At 40.7% G+C, this 24,012-nt stretch overlaps 1 protein-coding gene across 2 annotated transcripts in view; it reads left to right on the forward strand.

The window, feature by feature from the left end:
* pola1 (polymerase (DNA directed), alpha 1) overlaps positions 1-24,012 on the forward strand; it is a 295,953-nt gene that overhangs the window by 41,545 nt on the left and 230,396 nt on the right. For both annotated transcript variants that reach the window (XM_073045628.1, XM_073045629.1), the window contains exons 15-19: positions 11,177-11,331; positions 12,900-12,984; positions 13,243-13,304; positions 15,353-15,442; positions 22,565-22,681. In XM_073045628.1, coding sequence (XP_072901729.1) covers positions 11,177-11,331; positions 12,900-12,984; positions 13,243-13,304; positions 15,353-15,442; positions 22,565-22,681 — 509 coding nt within the window. The remainder of the gene's footprint in view (positions 1-11,176; positions 11,332-12,899; positions 12,985-13,242; positions 13,305-15,352; positions 15,443-22,564; positions 22,682-24,012) is intronic.

The raw sequence follows: 24,012 nt of genomic DNA on the forward strand, positions 1-24,012 counted from the left end.
TAACTATAGGCTGTAAATCTACATAACCATGGCTAACCAGCAATTAGTATTCTCTGTCCAGGAGTACATGGCAGATTTTCTAAAATCAGAAGTTCAAGTCCATACTCGCTGCACCTGCTGGCAGTATGTTTCAATGATTTGCTGTACCAAGAAATACTTCCTGGGATTAAATCTAGTTGCATTCCTGAAAATCTTGCAAAGATATTTTGTGATTTTTAAAAAATATATAAATGATTTGGATGAGCAAGTGTGTTAGTAAGTTTGCAAACACGAAGGTTGGTGTGGTTGTGGATGGTGTAGAACGTTGTCAAGGGTTACAATGGGATATTGATAGGAGGCAGATGGAGTTTAATCCAGAAAGGTGTATAATAATATATTTTGCAAGGTTGAACTTGAAGGCAAAGTACATGGTGATTGGCAGGATTCTTGGCAATGTGAAGGAATGGAGGGAAGTTCCATGTTCATACCTCGCTCAAAATTGCAGCTCAAGTTCAAATACATGTATTATCAAAGTATGTATAAAGTATGCAACCTTGAGATTCATCTGCTTACAAAACAAGAAATCCGAAAGAACCCAGCTAGAATAAAAAAGACCAACACTCAATGCATGGGGAGAGGAGCGGAAAAAGCACAAATCATGCAAACAAAAATAAAAGCAAGTGTTCAGAATGAAAGTGAGTCCATAGACCCGAAACTGAAGCTTGCAGACACAAAATCTGGAGGAAGTCACAGCCTCAGCCTTAGCACTGAGGAGAAAGGAGTAAATGTTGTGGAGAGTGAGCAGAACTGGCCCGACCCTGGCCTCTGGTCCCTACACTCTGCCTTTTCAGTCTATCTGGGCCGGTCTTTAAATTGTCCAAACACTGGGTTGTCCCTGCATTAGGAGCTAGACCCACTGCATGAATATGCTTTGGGCCTGGATCCTGTCACCATATTCTGACCTGTACCCAACCTTTTCAAATTGGCCCAGCGCTTCAGTCAATCTAACCTCGCTCTCGGTTTAGGTGAATGGGCTCCGAAACGCCTTCACTCCAACTTGTCTCCAGTCCGCTTGCTCCAACTCCATCTCAGACTCCAACTCCGACTCTGTCTCAAACCTGCCTTGACCTCGCTCCGACTACTCCCCCTTGCTCCAACTTTGCATGACGTGCGCACCTCAACCCTTGAGTCAGCCTTCCCTTCGCCTTCTTCATTATTTGCTGTGATGGTTTGCCACAATTTTCCACAGAAAGTGTTACTAATAAAGTATTTGGTTGTATTTCTTTATGAACCACCAGTAAGCTATCGCTCATCTTCAGTAGTGCCATCTTAAACCCTTTGATTGGGTGGTTAGAAGTCATATGTTGTGTTTGCCTTTATTCATTAGGGGACTGAGTCCGAAGGCCGTGAGGTAATGTTGCACCTCGATAAAACTCTGATAAGACCACACTTGGAGTATTTTGTTCATCTCTGGTTGCCTCATTATGGGAAGCAAACTTTAAAGAGGTTGCAAAGGAGGTTTGCCAGGTTGCACTTTGGATTGGAGAGCATGTCTTTATGAGGCAAGGTTGAGCCTACTGGGGCTGTTCTCTTTGGGGTGAAGCAGGGTAGTGGTGTACAAGATGATAAAATGCACAGATAAAGTGGACAGCCAGGGTCTTTTTCCCAGGGTGGAATAGAGAGAGCATAATTTTAGGAATTTAGGAGGAAAGTATGGGGGAGGGGGGATGTCAGAGGTAGGTTTTTTACAGCGGTGGGTGCATGGACTTGCAGCTGGGGTGGTGGTAGAGGTAGATATATTAGGGATGTTTAAGAGACTGTTTGATGGGTACACAGATGAAAGAAAAATGAAGGGCTATGTGGGGAGAGTCTGGTTAGATTGATCTTGAAGTAGGTTAAGAGGTCAGCACAACATTGTGGGCCAAAGGGCCTTTACTGTGCTGTTATGTTCTGTGTTTGAAATGCTGTCCTATTGTGCTCATGAATCTTAAGTAACTCGTCCACCTGGATAGCAGCAAACTCCTGATGACAGTATGTCTTTATTTATTTCCCAGTATGTTTGTGTTTCTATAAAGTAAATACCTCTGATATCAGGGAGCTGAACCCCATGAAAAGGTGACATTTCTGTATCAGGGGTACTAGGTTTGATTTCAATTGATCTAACAACACACCCTAAAAGCATTTGTTTCCATAAAGCTAATCCAGAGCTTCAAAATGATTAAAGAATGTTCATCACTTATTCTCCAGCCTTTTGATCTGACAATTTTAAGGAGGACATCTATATGGTAACTTCCCAGTGTTGTACACAACATTGTATTTGTTCACATAACTGAGCACTGGCCACACAAGGATGCGTTGCTCTTGCTTACAAGGCAGCCTGTTGATTTTGTAGAAATCCGAAGTCTAGGCACCTTACTTGTTGTGTCTGATTTCACACTTTATTCCATGAATGCACTCAACTAGGTCATTGAAATTGGCAATTCATGGGATCATTTGCTACTTCTCTTACTATGAAGAGACCATCTGCTTGTATGTCCGCCAAGCAAGCTGCCCTGTTGTGTATTGTCTTACTTTTTTTGCATTTTCAAGTTCTTTCCGAAGAACCATATTGGTGTCTAAATCATCAGACATTGCAACAAAAAAATCCGATCTGTTCTGATCTTTAACTTCAATGTGATTGACTTTTTAATATAGAATTTGTTTATCAGTTCTGTTCATAGCAGCTCAATTGCAGGTGTCAAATATTTTAGGGAAAATAATTAGTTGTTTTTGCAGGGGACGCAGCTGTCAGGTGAAGCAATTGTTGGTGATCTTGTGCTCCTGTTCTAGCTGTGTGGATTTAGACCACTTGTAGAGCTCAAACTGTTGATCAATTTCAGATGAGCTAATTTCAGTAAACTTAACCTGGTACCCTCTACTTCTTGTGGCTTGCCTCTTGCCCATTGGAGAGTTAATTATAGTATTCCACTGGCTTTCTCAATTCGTCGTGGTCTTGTACAAGCAAAATATTTCTTGGCAAGTTATTTATGCATTTGAAAATTCAGCTGTAGCATCACATAGCTCATTTAACTTTGTCTTTAGCACTATTATGATACTCTTAAGTGGTCTCTGATTGCTCTGTCAAGATAATTACATAAATATAGGTTTAACATTTTTCTGTACTCCAGCTCTTTTATTGTGCCATCATTGGGAACACGCGTAATGCAAGTGGATCTAAAATCGTTTTTGTTTGCCATTTATTATGTTTCTCAAACTGTCTGTTTTTGTAACTCCTGAATTGCCATAAGAAATTCATGTGAACACATCCGGAAGGCATTAATCTGCTTGCTGATGAATGGGATCCTATTCCTGACCTCCTTTGACCGTTTAATATTGAGAGAGAGAGAGAGAGAGAGAGAGAGAGAGAGAGATTTACTCTCAATTCCATGCACAAGGGCAGTGACTTTGTTCCCTTCCGAGTCTCCAAGTGTCATTTCCACTGTTACATAAATATTCCTGTTCTGCTCCTAACCCAGTCCTTGCTGCCTTTAAGTATTTAGAATTGAACATGTTGGCATTGGAGGACCCAACTTGTTGCTAGATGACAATATCTCACTGCCATTAGTGATTAGTTTCATTTTGAGTTTTGCATTCAACACCAGGACTTGCTATTCATTCTGAGCCGTAATGAGCTAGCAGATCTAGTCATTTGCAAATTACCTCATTTGTTATAGCAGATGCTGCGTCATCTTGGATGCCCTAGGAAAATATGGCAACCTGGGGCTAGAGGGATGTATGTGCACGTGGGTGGGTGGGAGGAATGGGGCTTGTTCTGCTGCTGTTGTTCGGCTGCTCATTCTCTCCTTTGTTGTTCTGAGCATTGTAGGTAGCTATGTTGGCGCCAGAATGTGTTGCGACACTTGCGGGCTTCCTACGTCACACACTTGTTAACGCAGGCGATGCATTTCATTGTGTGGTTGGCGGTACGTGTGATAAGTAAACTTGAAATCTTGAATCAGTGATGCTGGACTGTTTCAGACTGTGCTTAAAATCAAACACACAGGTTAGACTAGCATTTAAGAGCTAAGGGCACTTTTAGTATAAAAGCAAGAAATGTTGGAAACTCATGACAGGACAAGCACCATCATTTCCAGGAGGGGCCGTTTATATTTCACATTGACAACTTACAGCCAGGACAGATGACAGCTTGCAGAGCAACACACACAAAATGCTGCAGTAACTCAGCAGGTCAGGCAGCATCTATGGAAATGAATAGATAGTCAGTGTCTTGGACAGAGACCTTTCTTCAGGATGGATGACAACTTGCAATTACTTTATAGCTTCAATGCATTCTCTTTTTCTTGGGGTGGGGGGGAGAAAGTAATTTCAACGATTTTGCTTCTCCGGGGACAACATAATTTTTCTGTTTCTTACTGTACTGAATTTGCACACACTGAATTACGAGGGTACTCTTGAATAAAGATGAGTGTGTTGGCTGTGCCGCGGTTGTTACTAGATTAGTGACCAACCATGTAGTCTAACAATCAGGAGACTGAAGTTCTAATCAAATCATAGCAGCTGTAGAATTTAGTATCTATAAACTAGAATTTGGGAAGAATTATCAATTGGCCAATGAGGGATATGAACGTTGTCATTCAAAAAGCCATTAGATTTTCTGATATCCTTTGGGAAGGAAATCTTCCATGATGTTGCCTACATGTGATTGCAAACCCATATTGTGTGTTGACCTTTAAATACCTGATGAAGTGGCGTAGCAAGCTATTCAGTTGTACCAGTACCACATAGATTGCTGTGTTTCTGGAAAATAGCTTCCTACCATCTTGTGGAGGGCAATTAGAAACTGTCTAAAACTGTTGGTGTTGCAGTTCTCAAAAATGAGTATTAAAATAATGTTCTGCCATTTCCTGCAATTTGTTTAATAACAGTAGTGCTTTGTTTTACACTGAAACAATGAAACATAGCACAACAATACCTAGTGAAGGGGGAAATAAAGAAAATAAAATTGTAGCAAAACTTGCCAATACTTTCTCTCTTCTCCCCTGTTTGAAGTGATAGATAACATATAAAGCTGCCATTTCAAGGACATTGGCATCTCTTAATATCTTAAGCTGAAAATCTTCATGCATAGGCCTGGTACTGATGCTGGCATACAACACAACTTTGTTTTATTCCTTTTCTTTCTTCATGTTGACACTAAACTCCACCTTTTGCCATATTTCTTTCTCTAACCTTAAACTTGGATGTTTTGCATCTGGTATTACAAATTTAGCTGGGATTTACTAATCTGGACGGCACCTGATATTTTGTTCCGTATCCAGTTCCATCCTATTTGTCTCTCTCTTCATGCCCTCGCACCGGCTGCTAGTGCCCTAGCAACGGCTTTTTCAAAGCTCATTAGATTACTTGATGGCTTTGCTTCTCCATCTTTCTGTGGCTTCCTCCACCTTTCAATGGCCCTGTTGCACATCATCTTAATTTCTTCTGCCTCCTTTTCCTTTCTGGCTCTACCATTGTCAGAACATTTGGCTGTCTTGGGGCTGAGATATGAAGCTTCCTGTATACTTTCTGCCTCCCTCTTCTCCTCCCAAATCTTCTTCAATATTCTTCTCTATGATCAAGCTTTGAATCACCATGACTGCAATCCCTACCCTGGCAGCATGTTCAGCATGACTGTGGCCTAAAATGAAGACCACCACAATTTATGCTGTATCTTTAATGTGGCAAGTCTTTAATAGGAGAGTTCATTGACAAAAATTTGAAATCAAGTCACATAAAACAATGTTTGAACAGATGGACTGAATGTAAATGACCTGGATGAAGATGTAGATGAATGTGTTTGTAAGTTTTCAGGTGATACAAAGACTGGTGGTGTTGTGGATAGCATAGAAGACTGGCAAAGAATAAAGTGAGATATAGATCAGTTGTAGATATGGGTGGAGAAATGGTAGATGAGTTTAATCTGGCCAAATATGAAATGCTGCACCTTGGTAGGTTAAATGTGAAGAGACAGTACATTGTTAAAGGTTGCCCTTGATGAGTAGAGGGTTCTTGGGGGTTTAAGTTCAAAGCTCCACATGTGGTTCGGAAATCATAAGTCATGCTTGTCTTTATTAGTTGAGACATTGCGTTCAAAAGTCAGGAAGTTGGGTTGCTGCTTTATAAAACTCTAGTTAGGCTGCATACATTTCTGGTCGCCTTGCTGTTGGAAGGATGTTGAGATTTTGGAGAGGGTGCAGAAGAGGTTTACCAGGATGTTGCCTGGATTAGAGGGTATGTTCTATAACGAGAGGTTGGACAAACTTGGGTTGTTTTCTCTGGAGCGCCGAGGCTGGAGGGAGACCTGATAGAGGTTTATAAAATAATGTGAGGCAGAGATAGAGTTGACAGTATCTTTTTCCAATGTCCAATACCTGAGGCTATGCATATAAGGTGAGAGGGGGTAATTTCAAAGGAGTTGTGAGGGGTAAGTTATTTTTATACAGAGAGGTTGGTGCCTGGAGTGTTCTGCCTAGGGTGGTTGGTGGTAGAGGCAGAAACATTAAAGACTTTGAAGAGATGTTTAGATAGACACATGAATGTGAGGAAAATGGAAGGATATAGACATTGTGTAGACAGAAAAGATTAGTTCAGTTGGCCATTTAAATACTAATTTATTTGGTTTGGCACAACATATTGGGCTAAAATGTCTGTTTCTGTCCTGGACTGTTCCATGGCCAAGAAGCACCTTCAAGGAGAAAAGAAAGTAACTGAATGTATGTTTGTTCATTAATGATTAAATTATTGAAGTGGAGGTGAGAATTAGACATATCTTGGAAGGTTGTAGGATTGGGGACAATTTCTGTTATGAGAATGGTGACTCCATAAAGAGTTTTAGAAACAAGGAGGGAAGTGTTATAATGAAGCACTTCTTCACCTGGAGATGCTGCCATTTGGAAAGCATGGTGATGATGGATGAAAAACATAGGAATAGTCAAGTGTGGTGATAAGAATGATGTAGAGAAGATAATTGAAGTTTGGAGTAGAGTCAGTCAGCATTTAGAGATGGAAATGGGCAGTTTGTGATGGCACACATGAGATTTGATGGCTCTTGGTTAATATCAAGGTTATAAACAGTCTGATTGCCTGTTCAAGTTTCTACTTGTCTGACAATTAAGAGGCCGGGAAAGGTTGGATAAAGCTGGGTGTCATTGGTTGTGGTGATCAATATGGCGTTTTCTGAGGAAGTTGCTGTGGAACAGGAAATTAATGAGAAATGGGGAGTTTGGGTGGAGGAGAGGATATGGGGAAGAATCTTTGGAGGCAGCAGAGAAAGATGGCACTGGTGTAAGAACTATGTTGCCAATGCTTCTCTGGCTATGAGTCTGTAAGGTAAGAATGGAACTGCACTTACTTAGTTTAAGTCAGCTGGGCAACATGGAGATTGGAGGACGATGGGAGCTGTGAAGAATTGTATGGAGGAGGATTGTGTTTAAGGCTGCAGACGGGTCAGCAAGGATACTGAGGAATAGGTTGTCACCATCACTGGGCCATTTTTGGGCTGGGCAAAGCTGTATTGGTATACCTGATTGAAGAGGTTCTGGAAAGGATTCTGATTAAGATGGACATGAATGTGGAAGACTGTAGTATTTCCAGAAACAGGAGGAGAGGGGCTGATGACAACTGATAAATGTCCAGTGAGGATTTTAGCTCAAGCTTTGATAGGTCCCTAAAGGAAAAGCCCAGGGGATATTGGAAGTGTGGTAATTTTAATTCAAAATTAGCTCTGTGGCAAGAAGCAATTGGTAAAGGATGATATTTGAGATATCTGGAGTTCCACAGAGCTCTTAGTGATGGTGATATAAATGAACAATTTTGACTTCAGTGTGTAGGTACAGCAGTGAGGTTTACAAATGATACTAGAAATGACCATGTGAGGAATAGTGCTTAAACTGCAGGAAATGTAGATTGTATTATTAATTGGGTAGAACAGTGGCAAATACATTTTGTTCCTGCAGTATGTGAGCAATTGCATTTGGAGAGCTTTATGAAAGCATAGCTAAACAATGTATTTAGGATATTGAATGGTATTGCTGAACTTGACCCTTAAAGTTGCAGGGCGGGGAATAAAGATATTCGAATGTTTTCCTTTTCTAATACAGCCTTCCTGCCTCAGCTAATGCTGTCTGTAATACTATAGTTAGTAACATGTTGTGCAGTTTTGGTTGCCACATTAATTGAAAGATGTGATTGTGCTGGAGAGGATGGAGAGCAGATTTACGAGGAAGTTGGCACAAGTAGAAAGGTATAACTGTGGGGTAAAATTACATAACCTGGGGTTGTTTTCTTTGGAACAGAAAGCTGAGGGCAGACTAAATAAAGTAGCTTAAATTATAAGATACAGATAGAGGAAATAGGAAAGGCCCATTTCCCTGAGAGCAAAGGTTCCCGACCTTTTTAATGCTGTGGACCCTAACCGAGGGTTTCTGTGGATCCCAGGTTGGGAACCCCTGTCTTAGAGGGATCAAGAACTGGGGACATAGGTTTCCTCAAAGCAGTGAAGTGGAGCTGAGCATAAAAACAAGAGGTTCTGCAGATGCTGAAAATCTAAAGCCACAAACATAAAAATGCTGGAGGAACTCAGCAAGCCAGGGAATCTCTATGGAGTGCAATAAAGAGTTGATGCTTTGGGCTGAGGTTCTTCATCAGGACTGACTGGAAAAGAAGGGGGTAGGTCAGAATAAGAGGTTCGGCTGGGGAAGGGGAAAGGAGTAAGATGGGGGGGGGGGCGGATTTCAGGGAGAAATTACCAGAAGTTCAAGAAATCGATGTCCATGACATTACATTGGAGGCTATCCAGACAGAATGCGGGTTATTGCTCCTCCAACCTGAGTTTGCCCTCCTCGTGGCAGTAGAGGAGACTATGGACAGACATGACGGAATGGGAAGTCGAATTAAAATGGGTAGCCACCAGAAGATCCTGTCTCTTGTCACCATCTGCGTCAGTGGAGAAAAATCTAACCAAGTCCAGTCTTCCTGTATTTGGTTTGAGACCTTGTGAAGATATTGTTCTTCAAGTCCACATACAAGTATATTCAGACTTGTCAGAATGGGAATTCAAATTGAAATGGCTAACCACCAGGAGACCCTGCCACTTATGGCATACTGAGTGCTGCAACCCTCCTCTTCTTCTTGGATATCCCTCTCTGGACTTCTGTCCACTCTGGATCTTTTCTTCTATAACCATTCAACCATCTCAACTTCATCCTCTCTTGTATTCTAGCCTCACACCCTCTGAATGCACTACCCTTCACTCTCTGCACCAATTCTAACCTCACCATCAAACCCGCAGTTATAATCTGGCAAACTGACTCTACCTTGCTGAAGCCACTTCCTCTTGCCCCTTGCACAAGACCCCACGAAGGAGCAACAGTCTATTGGTTCCTGCACCATCACCAACATTATAGTCTCTGGAGATCTCACATTCACTAACACCAACCCCATAGTACCCTACACTGTTCATTTCAACCTCCTACCTAAGATCCACAAACTTGACTGTCCTGGTAGACCTGCACCTGCCCCAAGGAACTTGTGTTTGCACACCTCAAATCCATTTCATCTCCCTCGGTTCAGTCCCTTCCTACCAACATCTGTGGCACTTCACGTGCTCTCCACCACTTCAGTCACTTTCCGTTCCCCGGCCCAGATAACATTTCACAATGCATGTCCTGCCCCAATACACTCTTCCCCTCCCCTCCCTCCTCCCCCACCCCAAAATCTGGAAGACCTTAAAGATCTCTGCTTTCTGGACAACAGACTAACCAGTTCCCCTCCACCACCCTTCTCCATCTGGTAGGATTGGTTCTTAGCCTCAACAATTCCTCTTTTTGCTTCTCCCACTTTTTCCAAACAAAAGGTGTAGCCATGTGCACCCACATGGGTCTCAGCTATGCCTGCCTTTTCATCAGCTACATGGAGCAGTCCATGGTCCAAGCCTACAGTTAAAACTCCCCATCTTTTTTGTTGGTGCTGTTTCCTACACCCATGCTGAGCTCAGCAATTTCATCAACTTTGCTTCCAACGTCCTTCCTACCCCTAAGTGTACTTGGTCTATCTCTGACACTTCTCTCCCTTTTCTTGATCTCATTGTCTCCATCTCTGGAGAGAGACTATCCACAGATATATTTTACAAACCTATTGATTCTTAGTTATCTTGACTATACCTCCCACCCCCCTTCGCCATTTCCCATCCCCTTTTCGCTCTCTCATGTAATCTCCTTCCCCGCCCATCACCCCCCTCTGGTGCTCCTCTCCCCCCCCCCCCCTTCCTTTTTTCGTGCTTGCATGGCCTTCTGTCTCTTTCACCAATCAAATTCCTAGCTCTTTGTTTCATCCCTTCCCTTTCTAGTTTCACCTATCACCTGATGTTTCTCTCTCCTCTCCCCTCCACCTTTTAAATCTACTCCTCAGCCTTTTTTCTCCAGTCCTGCGGAAGGGATTCGGCCTGAAATATCAACTGTGCTTTTTTCCATAGATGCTGCCTGGCCTGCTGAGTTCCTCCAGCATTTTGTGTGTGTGTTGCTCGGATTTCCAGCATCTGCAGATTTTCTCTTGATTGTGATTTGACTATACCTCTCACCACCCTGCCACTCTTGTCTCAGTTCCTCTGTCTCCACTGCACCTGTTCTCAGGATTGGCTTTCCATTCTAGAACATTTGAGATGTCTTCTTTTTTTTTCAAAGAACGAGGTTTTCCTTAAACTACCAATGATGCTGCCCTTACCTGTAACTCCATTTCCTGCACATCTGCCTTCACCCCATCCTCCTGCCCCTTGTCCTTAGTTACCACCCCTCGAGCTTTCGTATCCTGAACATTATCCTCCATGTGACTTTCACCATCTCCAACCTATTATTAAGTGCACCTTCCACACCCCCCTCCCCCACCTTGCTTTCTGTTGGCTTCCCGCTGATATAAAGTTTCCCTGGTTCAGTGAGATTGATAGGGGACTTTGGATTTCTCTGCAGTGGCCGTGATTTTGGAGGAGAGTGGAGTAGTACCCGAGGAGTGAGAATCATAACAGTATCCGATAATGTAGCGAGTCCAAAAGTGCATGGAAATCAGTTTGGCTCAGTCACCTGCAGAAAGATCATACATGCATGTTAAGTTGAAGTTTAATTTGGATGCTCTGACTAAATAAATCCCAGTGCTGTCTTCTTTTTAGAACTCCCCAATCAATCTATGAGTTGGTGCAAAGTGGAGGCTGTGGTGCTGAAACCTGATCACCTGACTGTGGTAAAGGACATGGCGCCGCCTCCTCTAATTACGATGTCAATCAGCATGAAAACCGTGCAGAATGCCAAAACGCATCAGAATGAGGTAAGTCGAGCTTGTGTTTTGATGGAAAATATATGACGATTAACCATGGTTTTTTTGCCAGCCTCGAATTCTTAAGGCTAACAGTTTTGGTATTTCATTAATAAGACCGATGGGTCAATAAGAATAATTTAGAGATTAGTTCACTACATTAAAAAATGACATCACAATGGTTTGCATTGTAGTCAGTTTGAGTTGTGGATCAGTATTCCAAATATGAAAAGAATGGCCTTTGTTCAGAAATATTTTAGCTTAGTGCAAATTCTCTATCAATAAAGAAAACGACTATGTTGCCACATAAGATAGTACGGATACATGGAGACTCTGGTCCAACAATTTTGTTAGCCATTGCTTTATTCTGTAAATTTGCATTTGAATACATGGGGCTAAAGTCTCCATGCGAAACTCAGTTGACTGGGCTGACAATTGGTTTTGGGCAGTTTGGATAATAAGTAAAACGAGGTTATGGTGCTAAGAGAATTGCATTTATTTGACATACTCATGGCCTTAGGTCATCCCAGAGTGCTCCTAGCTAATCAGTTATTTCTGAAATGTCATCCGCTGTGTATGGTGGAAACATGGCAGCTAATTTGCAGAGAAGTCCCATGAACAGCCTTGTGACGTTGACAAGAGACCCTCCCTTTTGTGATGTTAATTGAGATTCACATTGTGAGGAAAGGGTGGACAGACTTGCTTGTTTCCACTGAAGTGAGAGGATTCTTGATTGAACCAGGCCTGACGGTTCTTGATGGGTGGATGTGAAGACTATGCCTCCTTGTCTGGGGGCAACATTAGAAATGAGGAGTTACCCATTAAAGACATAAGAGGTGCAGTTCTCTTTTCCAGAGGTCTTTGCAAATCTTTCCTCATAGGATGGCAGAAACAATATTTTTGGGGCAGGATTTGATAGATTCTTCATATTGCAAAGGTTGAAATGGTACGTGTGGTTGGTGGGAATGTGAAGATGCAATAAAATAGCAAGTAGACCAGTGATGATCTTATTGAACAACAGAGCATGCTGCAAGGGCTGAGTGGCCTATTCCTGCTTTAATTCGTATGCTTGTATGAAGATATTGGTGCAATTTGGTGAATGCCGTCGTTTTGGAATGGTTCTTTGAGAACTTTTGTATCTATCATGAGATGGGACTACTTTATAATCATTTACTGGAAAGACCATACTCTCTCAGTACTGCACTGAAGTGTCAGCCTAGATTTTTTTATGTTGAAGTTTGGAGTGGGATTGAACCTTTTTTGTATGTGAGAATGGTACCACAGATAACTTAATACTTAAGTTTAAACTGGATTTGCATGTTATATCGAGCCTAATGATAACTTTGGGCAAATATTTGATGCTGAATTAGTACAGCTTTAGTAATGAAACCTTGCTTGTCTTAACATCAGATTCTTCTTCAGTCAGATGTTCTGAGTAATTTGTGTGCATCATTAAAATCAATCATGGGCAAAGCAAAGCTTGAGGGTTTTAGCTGTGATTTACTACACGGCCATCTATAATTCAAAGAGATGGTAATACTGCTGAACTGGTCCATTTATATCATCTTCTTCTGTTCCAGATTGTAGCCTTGGCAGCTTTAGTTCATCACCAATTTCCTCTGGACAAAGCAGCTCCCCAGCCTCCATTCCAGGCCCATTTCTGTGGTAGGTGTTTTCGAAGGCTTAGAGATGTACTTTTTTATAAGGATGCATCTATTTAAATTGCATCCGTATTAAAATAGCTAATGGTAGAAGCTGGTCATTGTCCTGAGTGTTGGTATCTTCAGGAGTGTTGAGCTTGGATATGTGCATCAGTAGAGAATGCAGTTCCTTGATTTTCCTATTCATTTATTAATCATACTCATAAGAAGGAAGTCTGTGCTGAAAACCATGTTAAAATGTTAATGCTTCCTTCCACTCTAGCTGTTACCAAGCCTAGTGACTGCATTTTTCCTTATGATTTCCGGGAGGCTTTGGCAAGAAAAGTGAGTAATATCTCTCTGCCACTATCATTATTGTAAAATTTATTAATATGGTGGTACCAAAAGGGAATTTTTATTCCAGTTCTTGTACAAAAATTATGCTTTTTTTCCTATTTGTAAGCATTTTGAATGTGTTAATGGGATTTAAACTGGTCCAGATAATTATCATCTAAAAAAAAAATTAATTGAACAAATGTGTGAAGCTATTAGTGAAAATAAAATTGCTTATCTTTCCTGAACTGCCTTGTGTGGATTTGAGCTTTGTACATTGGAAAGGTATCTTCTCGTCCATCACCATCTGGATGAGTCATTTGGACAGGCAATAACTTACCAAGATTGAAAGAGATAAGCAAATGTGGTCATATCCAGTAATAATGTAATGTCACTAGACTAAGTGGAGCATTCCCCAAGTGCTGTAGCCTCTTGATACTGGCTTGGAAAGCTAGTGAGATTCAGCTGCTAAGTTCCTCAGAGGGATAACTGAATACTTTTATTTTTTTTCTGGAGGGGAGACAAACTAGGCAAATGGAGAATATTTGTGCCAAATTTAAATAATATGCCCAATTAAAAATTCTTCATGATGGAGGGGCAAGTAAATTAGTAGATACTTCATATTTCCTTATGGCAGAGATGAAAGCTATTTGGCAGACTTTCATGTATTGTGAAAATAATAAGTAATAAAACTAATTAAAAAAATAAGAGAACAGATGAATATTTTCAGTTGGAAGTTCTTGTTTGTTTTTAGCATCGTCAAGATAATGTAGAGTAATTACTCACTGTTAGTTAATTTACCAAGTCTATTCGGTACCCTTTTCAAAATAATTTTAACTGTTTTAGTCCTTCAGGAAAGATGTGAATTGTAATTTGTTCTGCCAGATATTATAAATCCCTAGACCAGGGGTTCTTAACCTTTTTTAATGCCATGGACCCCTTTGGCAGCCCAGTGATGCCTATGGACCCCCTTCACAGAAGAATGTATTTAAATATATATAATAAAATACCTAGGATTACAAAGGAAACCAATTGTATTTAGATAGAGTTATCAAAATATTTTTTTAAATTGTGTTATATTAATATCTGCTTCTTTATTAACGCATTAAATAAAAAGACTACATTTAAAATATATGGAAGTTAAAATTGAATTTTATTTTTTAAAGATTCATTGTGAAGGCTGATGTTGCTTAGCTTGAATAAGAGCATTAAACTGTGGGGTGGTCTTTGACAAAGCAACACTTGTGTCATGTTAAATGGACATCCAGTAGATTTCAATTTTTCTGTTGTTTCTTGTATTTACTGTGATTGCCCACAAGAAAATGAATCTCAGGGTTATATACAGTGACATATCTGTACCCTGATAATAAATTTACTTTGAAGTTTTAGTTACGCCCTGTATCATTGTTGAGCAACTGAGTTTCAAATGATTATAGTGACTAATTCATCCTTAATTCATTTCCTGCAGAACCATGACACGTTTTTAAATTTTAATATTAATTTATATGGCCTGGATGGCATTGAGTTGAAGTAATTTATTTTTGGCTTTTTTAAAAAAAGCTAATTTTTTTGTTACCTAGATTTTATTGGTACATTTTACTGATTGCAGCAATGTCCAGAACATGGATTTTCAGCCTCAGTCCTTCAGCCATATCAGCCTTTATCAAATAAGCTATTTTCAAATGAAGAAGCAGATCTTCTAAATGAGTATGCACTTCCCTTGAAAGACTTGGCACTATCAGATAATTGAACTTGCTAGTAATGCACGTAATGGTTAAGAATATTTGAAATACTTTATGGGGTGAAAAGGATTTCTTCGGAAAAATTGCAGATGTGTACTGGATGCATCAAAAGTAACAGTAGACTGCACTCAGGAAATCTTAAACTGCGTGAGTTTCTAATGATTACTTAGGCTCTCCAAGTAGATGTTCATTTCAACTGAAGGTTTAGCAATGACCGAGTGATAAGGTGGAGAGGATAAGTTAATTTGTTTAAATTCTAGTCAAAAAGCAGTTGGTTCTTTAATTAGGCCTTTGAACTGATTTATGTATTGATTTCAGAATGCCAAAGTTGAGATTGCTGCTACTGAAAGGACTCTCTTGGGCTTCTTCTTGGCAAAGGTTCATAAAATTGACCCTGATGTCCTTGTGGTGAGTTGAAATCTTCAGTAATATCGTCGAAGATTGCCCTGTGGAATCACAAATATGAAAGCTCACAGCTACCAGAACAAAATGTAGTCACCACAGTGAACATTTAATTGCAGAAATGTGGAGATTTTATTATATATATTTACCACTGAACTGCTGTGCATAAAGCATTCCCAAGTTCTGGACTGCTGCCTTTTCAGCATCTCCATTTGTACAAGTGTGTGTAGGCCAAACAAATTCAATTGGACTTGCCTTGAATTAAAAAAAAAAATACCATTTGTCTTTTTTGGAATGATTTTAATACTGCTTTTTTTAAAGTTGCTTCTGATTATTATGTTCTTAATTCATCATAATTATTTATGGAATTTGAGAACATTGTGACCCCATTTGGTTTAAATTTTAGCATAAATTGACAAAAAATCTATCCAAATTGAGTCATACTATTCTTGGTAATGTGTGAAATGAGCAGCAGTCATGCATGTATTCTCTGGTGAATGCCGTTTTTGATTGGTTTACAGAAGGCTGAAAAGCCTTTGGTTTTTATTCACATACATCCTATCAGGTCTGATCTCCAATTAACTTGGTTAATGGTAAACTTAGGTTAAGATTAATAAAATTGTAAATGAAACAATATCATTAATTTCCCACCCCCATTATTCCGAGAGACCTTTAATCTTCACATCTCTGCCATCTTACCCATCCTTCCAAACCCCACAAGTACTTCCCAGTTTCTGTTGTCTTCCTATGACTTGTTTTTCACAGGTTGTAGCATCTTTTCAAAATGACCACTCCTTGTGATTGAAATCCTTTAGTGACTGATATAAATAGATGAATTTCAGAATAAGGGATGGCTGTTGAAGAGAGAAATGACAAGGTTTTGCTTCTTTTAGTGAGTTTTAGCTCTTTGGAATTTTCTACCACAGAGAACTGTGGAGATGGAGCCATTAGACATATTTGTTTGACAGTCACTTGAACATTAAGAAGGATGGGGTGAGAGTGAGAAAATGGCTAAATTTGGGCCATCCACGATCCTGTTTAAGGGTGCAGTAGGCTCAGGGGACCAATTAGCCTTCTGTTGCTTCTGTTCCTTATTGCTTCCTTATGGTTCACAAGCAAGTTGCCTATGGTTGCTGCTTGCTCACCCACTGACTGTTAAAGTCTGTCCGTTATAGGCTCATCAGGCTGGTTTCCGTGGTGTGAAGCAACTGAGGGTACGAGACTCGCCCCCCCATAGGGCGCCAGTCTATCGCGAGGTTAACCCCCAGCATTTTGCTGGTACCCATTTTCAACTGGGTGGACTAGAGCAATGTGTGGTTAAATGCCTTGCTGCCTCGGTTGTGACTCAAAGTCACAACCTTCAGATTGCTAGTCCAACGCCTTAACCACTTGGCCATGCGCCACACACCCATTGACTGCACTTAGTTTAATTAAGTAGAACTGTCTTGTCATGCTGCTTCTTATCATCCCTTTCTCAATGTAAATCACTTTGCAGGGACTTAACAAGCCTTGCCAAAGAAAAAATTCTTGACATCCAATGGACTGCCCTACCTACGGCAAATGTCTAAGCACAAGGTGTTGAATGTTTTCAGATGTCTTTAACATTCAGCAACATTGAAAGCTATTCAAGATTATGAAAGTGATTAATTTTCATCTTTAAAATTGCCAAATTAAAAGCTCTTTAGAACATGTACATAACCTAAATTTAAAAACTATTAATTGAGATGTGCTCCTTACCCATGCAGCTGTTCTTCATTGAAATTAGTGGAGCTGCTGGAGCCAGCAGTGATCACTCATGTGAAACTCAAAAATACTGCAGATGCTGTAAATCTAAAATGAATGAAGAAAATGCTTCAAATACCATGAGACCGTAAGATATAGGAGCAGAATTAGGCTGTTTGGCCCATCAGGTCTGCTCTGCCAGTTCATCATGGCTGATCCAATTTTTCTCTCAGCCCCAATCTCCTGCCTTCTCCCCATATCCCTTCAAACCCTGACCAATCAAGAATCTATCAACCTCTGCCTTAGATATGCATAAAGACTTGGCCTCCACAGCTGCCTGGGGCAAAGAATTACACTGATTCACCACTCTCTGACTAAAAAAATTCCTCCTCAATTCCATTCTAAAAGGACGCCCCACTATTCCGAGGCTGTGCCTTCTGGTCTTATAGGAATCATCCTCTCCAAATTCACTCTATCAAGGCCTTTTACCATTTGATACTTTTCAATGATGTCACCCTTCATTCTTCTGAATTCTGGTGAATACAGGCCCAGAACCATCAAACACTCTTCATATGACAGGCCATTCTATCTTGAAATTATTTTCGTGAACCTCCTTTGAAACCTCTCCAGTTTTCACACATCCTTTCTAAGAGGCCTAAAACTGCTCTCAATACTCCAAGTGCTTTGTAAAGTCCCAACACTATATCTTTGCTTCTATATTCTAGTCCTCTTGAAATGAATGCTAACACTGCATTTGCTTTCCTCACCACAGACTCAACCTGCAAGTTAACCTTTAGGGAAATCTGCGTAAGGATTCCCAAGTTCCTTTGCATCTTCGTTTTTTGTATTTTCTCTCCATGCGAAAAATAGTCAACCCATTCATTGCTTCTACCAAAGTGCATGACCCTACACTTCCCGACACTGTATTCCAACTGCCATTTCTTTGCTCATTCTCCTAATCTGTCCAAGTTCTTTTGTAGCCTCTCTATTTTCTCAAAACTACCTGCCTGTCCACCAATCTGTATATCGTCTGCAAACTTTGCAACAAAGCCATCAATTCCATCATCCAAATTTTTGACATATAATATAAAAAGAATGTCCCAACACAGACCCCTATGGAATGCCACTAGTCACCAGCAGCCAGTCACAAAAGACTCCCTTTATTCCCACTCTTGGCCTATTGCCAATTAGTCACTGCTTTATCCATACTGTAAATCTTTCCTGTAATACCACAGGCTCGTAGCTTGTTAACAATTATCAATTGCCTTCTGAAATTCCAAGTACACAACATGAACTGATTCTCCTTTGTCAGGTAAGAGTTTCCCTTGAGGAAACCATGTTGACTATGACCTATTTTGTCATGTGCCTCCAAGTACCCTAAGATCTCATCTTTAATAATTGACTCCAACATCTTCCTGACCACTGAGGTTAAACTAACGGGCCTATAGTTTCCTTTCTCCTGCCTCTCTCCCTTCTTGAACATTTGCAATTTTCCTGTCTTCCAGAACCATTCCAGAATCTAGTGATTCTTACAAGTCATGCCTCCACAATCTCTTCAGCCACCTCTTCAGAGCTTTGGGGTGTACACCATCTGGTCTAGGTGACTTACACCTTCAGACCTTTCAGTTTCCCAAGATCCATCTCTCTGATTATGGTAACATCACACACTTCATGCCCCTGGCGCCTGGAACTTCCACCATGTTGCTGGTGTCTTCCATAGTGAAGCCTGATGCTAAATTCTTGCTCAGTTTGTCCATCATTTCCTTGTCCTCCATCACTATCTCCCCAGCATCATTTTCCATTGGGCTGATATCTACTCTTGCCTCCAAAGCCAGTATATCCTTCCTGAAGTATGGAGACCAGAACTACACACAGTACTCCAGATGCAGCCTCACCAGTACCCTGTATAGTTGCAGCATGACCTCTCTGCTCTTGAATTCAATCCCTCCAGCAAAACAGATAGTAAAAGTTTCTATAAATATATAAAGTGGAAGAGGGTGCCTAAGTCAACATAGGTCCCTTGGAAGACGATAAAGGGAAATTGATATTAAGTGATAAGGAAATAGCTGAGGCATTGAACGACTATTTTGTGTCAGTTTTCACGGTGGAGGACACGTCTAATATGCCAAAGAAGGATGTTATGGACGAAATGGGAAGTGAGGACCTCGATAAAATCACTGTCACTAAAGAGATAGTGATGAGCAAACTAGAGGGCCTGAAAGTAGATAAGTATCCTGGTCCTGATAGGATGCATCCCAGGGTGCTAAGGGAATTGGCGGAGGTTATAGTAGACGCATTGGAAATCATTTATCAAAACTCTCTAGATTCTGGGCAGATCCTGGCAGATTGAACAACAGCAAATGTAACACCACTTTTTAAAACAGGATGTAGGCAAAAGATGGGCAACTATAGGCCAGTTAGCTTAACGTGTTTAGTCGAGAAAATGCTTGAAGCTGTCATTAAGGAAGAAATAGCGAAACATTTAGAAAGGAGTGGTTCCATTAGACAGACGCAGCATGGATACAGAAAGGGCAGGTCCTGTTTAACAAACTTACTGGAGTTCTTTGAGGACATAATGAGTGCAGTGGATAGAGGGGAACAAGTGGATGTCGTATACTTGGATTTCCAGAAGGTGCTTGATATGGTGCTGCACAAGAGACTTATAAATAAGATACATGGAGTCGGAGAAAGTGTATTGGCATGGATAGTGGATTGGTTAACCGATAGAAGGTAGAGAGTTAGTATAAATGGGTGCTTCTCCGATTGTCAGTCAGCTGTGAGTGGGGTGCCACAGGGGTCAGTGCTGGGCCTGCAGCTGTTTACCATTTACATTAATGATTTGGAAGAAGGGACTGAGTGTAGCGTAGCAAAATTTGCTGATGACACTAAACTGAGTGGAAATGCAAATTGTACCGAGGAAGTGAAGAATCTGCAGAAGGATATAGTTAGGTTAAGTGAATGGGCCAAGGTCTGGCAGATGGAATACAACATTGGCAAATGCGAGATCATCCACTTTGGAAGGAATAATAGAAGAGCAGATTATTATTTAAGTGGTGAAAGATTGTAGCATGCTGTTGCGCAGATGGACTTGGGAGTGTTTGTGCATGAATCACAAAATGTTGGCTTGCAGGTACAACAGGTTATTAAGGCAAATGAAATGTTGGCCTTCATTGCTAGAGGGATTGAATTCAAGAGCAGGGATGTCATGCTGCAACTATACAGGGTACTGGTGAGGCCGCACCTGGAGTATTGTGTGTAGTTCTGGCCTCCGTACTTGAGGAAGGATATACTGGCTTTGGAGGCAGTGCAGAGGAGGTTCACCAGGTTGATTCCAGGGATGAAGAGGTTAACCTATGAGGAGAGATTGAGTCGCTTGGGACTATACTCTGGAGTTCAGAAGAATGAGAGGGGATCTTATAGAAACGTACAAAATTTTGAAAGGGATAGATAAGATAGAATTAGGATAGTTGTTTCCATTGGTAGGTGAGATTAGAACTAGGGGACATTGCCTCAAGATTCAGGGGAGAAGATTTAGGACGGAGATGAGGAGAAATTGTTTTTCCCAGGGAATGGAGAATCTGTGGAATTCTCTGCCCAGGGAAGCAGTTGAGGCTTCCTTATTAAATATATTTAAGAAACCGTTAGATAGGTTTTTACATAGTAAGGGAATTAAGGGTTATGGGGAAAAGGCAGGTAGATGGAGCTGCGTTTATGGACAAATCAGCCATGATATTTTTAAATGGCGGGGCAGGCTCGATGGGCCGGATGGCCTACTCCTGCTCCTATTTCTTATGTTCTCCCTTTTACACTTCATGTTATCTGAAGGAACTTTTGGTATCCTCTTTAATATTATGGGCTGGCTTATTTTCATATTCCATCTTTACCTTCTTAATGACTCTTAGTTACCTTCTGTTGGTTTTTAAAAGCTTCCTAATCCTCTAAATTCCTATTAATTTTTGCTCTATTATATGTCCTCTCTTTGGCTTTTATGTTGGCTTTGACTTTTCTTGTTAGCCACAATTGTATCATCTTCCCTTTAGAATACTTATTCCTCTTTGGGATTTATATATACCTGTGCCTTGTGAATTGCTTCTAGAAATTCCAGCCATTGCTGCTCTGCCAACTTTTCTGCAAATGTTCTTTTTCCAATCAATTCTGGCCAACTCCTCTCTCGTGCCTCTGTAATTCCCTTTACTCCATTCTAAAACTGATACATCTGACTTTAGCTTCTCAAATTTCAGGGTGAATTTGATCATATTATGGTCACTTGTCCTTAAGAGTTCTTTTTCCATAAGCTTTCTAATCAATTCTGGTTCATTGCACACACCTAATCCAGAATATCTTATCTTTTAGTGGGCTCAACTACGAGCTGCTCTAAAAAGCCATTTAGCAGGCACTCTAGAAATTCCCCCTCCTGGAATTCAGCACCAACCTGATCTTCCCAATCTACCTGCATATTGAAGTCCCCCATGACTATTGTAACATTGCTCTTTTGGCATGCATTTTCTATTTCCTGTTGTAATCTGTAGGTCACATCGTTACTACTGTTTGGAGGTCTGTATGCAATTCCTATTAAGGTCTTGTTAACTTTGCAGTTCCTCAGCTCTATCCACAATGATGTTAGGCCACACCTGTAGAAAGAGAAAAAGAGGTCACATTCTGTGAGAAAAGAAGGAGACAGAAAGAGCTCATTAACTGCAAGAAGTAGGTACAGAGGAGAGTTTACGCAGGGGTAAGTTTGCGCAGAGAGTGGTGAGTGTGTGGAATGTGCTGCCGGCGACAGTGGTGGAGGCAGATTCAATAGGGTCTTTTAAGAGACTCCTGGACAGGTATATGGAGCTGAGAAAAATAGAGGCCGATGGGTAACCCTAGATAATTTCTCAGGTAAGGACATGTTAGGCACAGCTTTGGGGGCCGAAGGGTCTCTATTATGCTGTAGGTTTTCTATGTTTCTAAGAACAAAACAACTCATTAAGTTGCTGGAGCTTTACCCTATCAGAGACATCCCCTCACCAACCCCCCCAGCTCTCCCAAAAGCTTAATGAGCTGCTTTTGTCTTCTTCCTGACAGAAACATTGACTCCATTTCTCTTCCCACCGATGTGGCCCAACCTGCTGAGTATCCTCAGCATCTTGTATTTTCTTGTAGATTGCTTATGAGCTTTGGGGGAATTGCAGTTGTTTGCACTCTGTTGCTGCACTCTTACATTGCAGTTGTTTGCACGCTTATCACTGCACTCTAAGGTGCGTTGGAATGTAACTCTTCTGTGTTATCGTGGGAAGCCCAACCTTCTTGATCTTAAGCAGCATTTCATGATATCACCAATACTTTCTAAGCATAATCTCGGTTATTGTCTCTGCTTGTTGTTGAACAACGTGTTTAACATCTGTGCGTACTTTCTTTCAGGGCCATGATATTTATGGATTTGATCTTGACGTTCTGCTACAAAGAATTAATAGCTGCAAAGTTCCTCACTGGTCAAAGATTGGTCGGTTGAGGAGATCTGCAATGCCTAAACTTGGGGTAAGGCATGTCTGGCTTTCTCAAAATGAGGAATTCGTAATCTGCCAGGGAGCGACAATAAAAGAAATGAAGTTACTGTTATGTTTAAACAGCAATGTGCACAAGTAATGGAAGTAGATTGCCACATATATTGGTAAAAATGCTTTTAACCCAGAGTCATTATGCTTTTGATATATGCTAACAGACTAAATAATGGAATGCCATTACCACTCTAATGGAAACCCACACTATATGTGACCTGTGAATGTTAAGTATTATCCCACATGCAAAGTGAAGGAGAAAACACTTGTCATCAGAGCTACATTTAAAAAACAAAATTAGCAGTCTGTACAATGACACCCTTAATGTTAAATTGTGAGAATAAGTATAGTAAATGTTATAAGAATTGTTCAATAAGGCTTAGTGCAGTTCTAGTATGCATTAAAGTGCTGTTTCTTTTTAATATATAGCTAATTACAATTACTTGAGAGAATTTACTGGATTAATAAAGCTGTTACATCACGTGTGTTACCATATGTTGAACTGGATTTTTGTAGAGAATTTTTTGGTATTCATGGTAACTTGATTATCAGAGGAATTAACCAAGTTCAGTTCTAACAGTGAGGGCAGTAAGTTACTTTTTGACTTCCTCTTGAGTTTGTGGACAATTAGGGATGGAAAATAAATCCTGTAACTCCTCCCCTAACTCCTCAAGAAGTGACCAACTGATTCAGATTTTGTTTTTCTGTCTGTGAGAAAGGCTGATTCTGTATTGCATAGAAGTAAAGCAGGCAATCCGAGGCAACAGCCAGTTACCAGCAGATCTAATCTGTGGTAGTGGTCAGTTTCTTCATATTGGCCAGAGTTTCTCAGTGGTCAGGAGTCTGACATTATAAAATCCCATCACATGATAGTGGATGTCAAAGTTACAAATGGTGTTTTGGGGAAAGTGTGCCCTTTTATTTGAATTCAGGTTTATTAAAGTTCCATTAGCTTATTTGTAAATAAGGTGATGAGCCAGTTCAGATTCAAGGTACTGCAGTGATGGTTATTAAAACTGTCTCTCAGCACAGGCATTCTGTTCAGTTCTCTCTCCTCCACTTGACAGAATGAACCTCTTGCGTGAGGCAAAAGGAATTCTGCAGACTTCAGCTGGATGACCTTTCTTGCAACAAGACCCATCAACGAGCAGCTCCTTAAATGAAAATATAAAGCACTGCCAGACTGAGTCTCATTGCGGGGCCCTGTGTGTCAACTCAGTTGGAGCAACAAGTAGTTTCTTCTATAAAATTGTGTGAATATCTCTGAAGTGGGAATGGGTTTTATAGTAAAAGTACTTTGGCCCTGAACTC

Source organism: Hemitrygon akajei, chromosome 5 (genome assembly GCF_048418815.1).
Source record: "Hemitrygon akajei chromosome 5, sHemAka1.3, whole genome shotgun sequence".
Lineage (NCBI taxonomy): Eukaryota > Metazoa > Chordata > Chondrichthyes > Myliobatiformes > Dasyatidae > Hemitrygon > Hemitrygon akajei.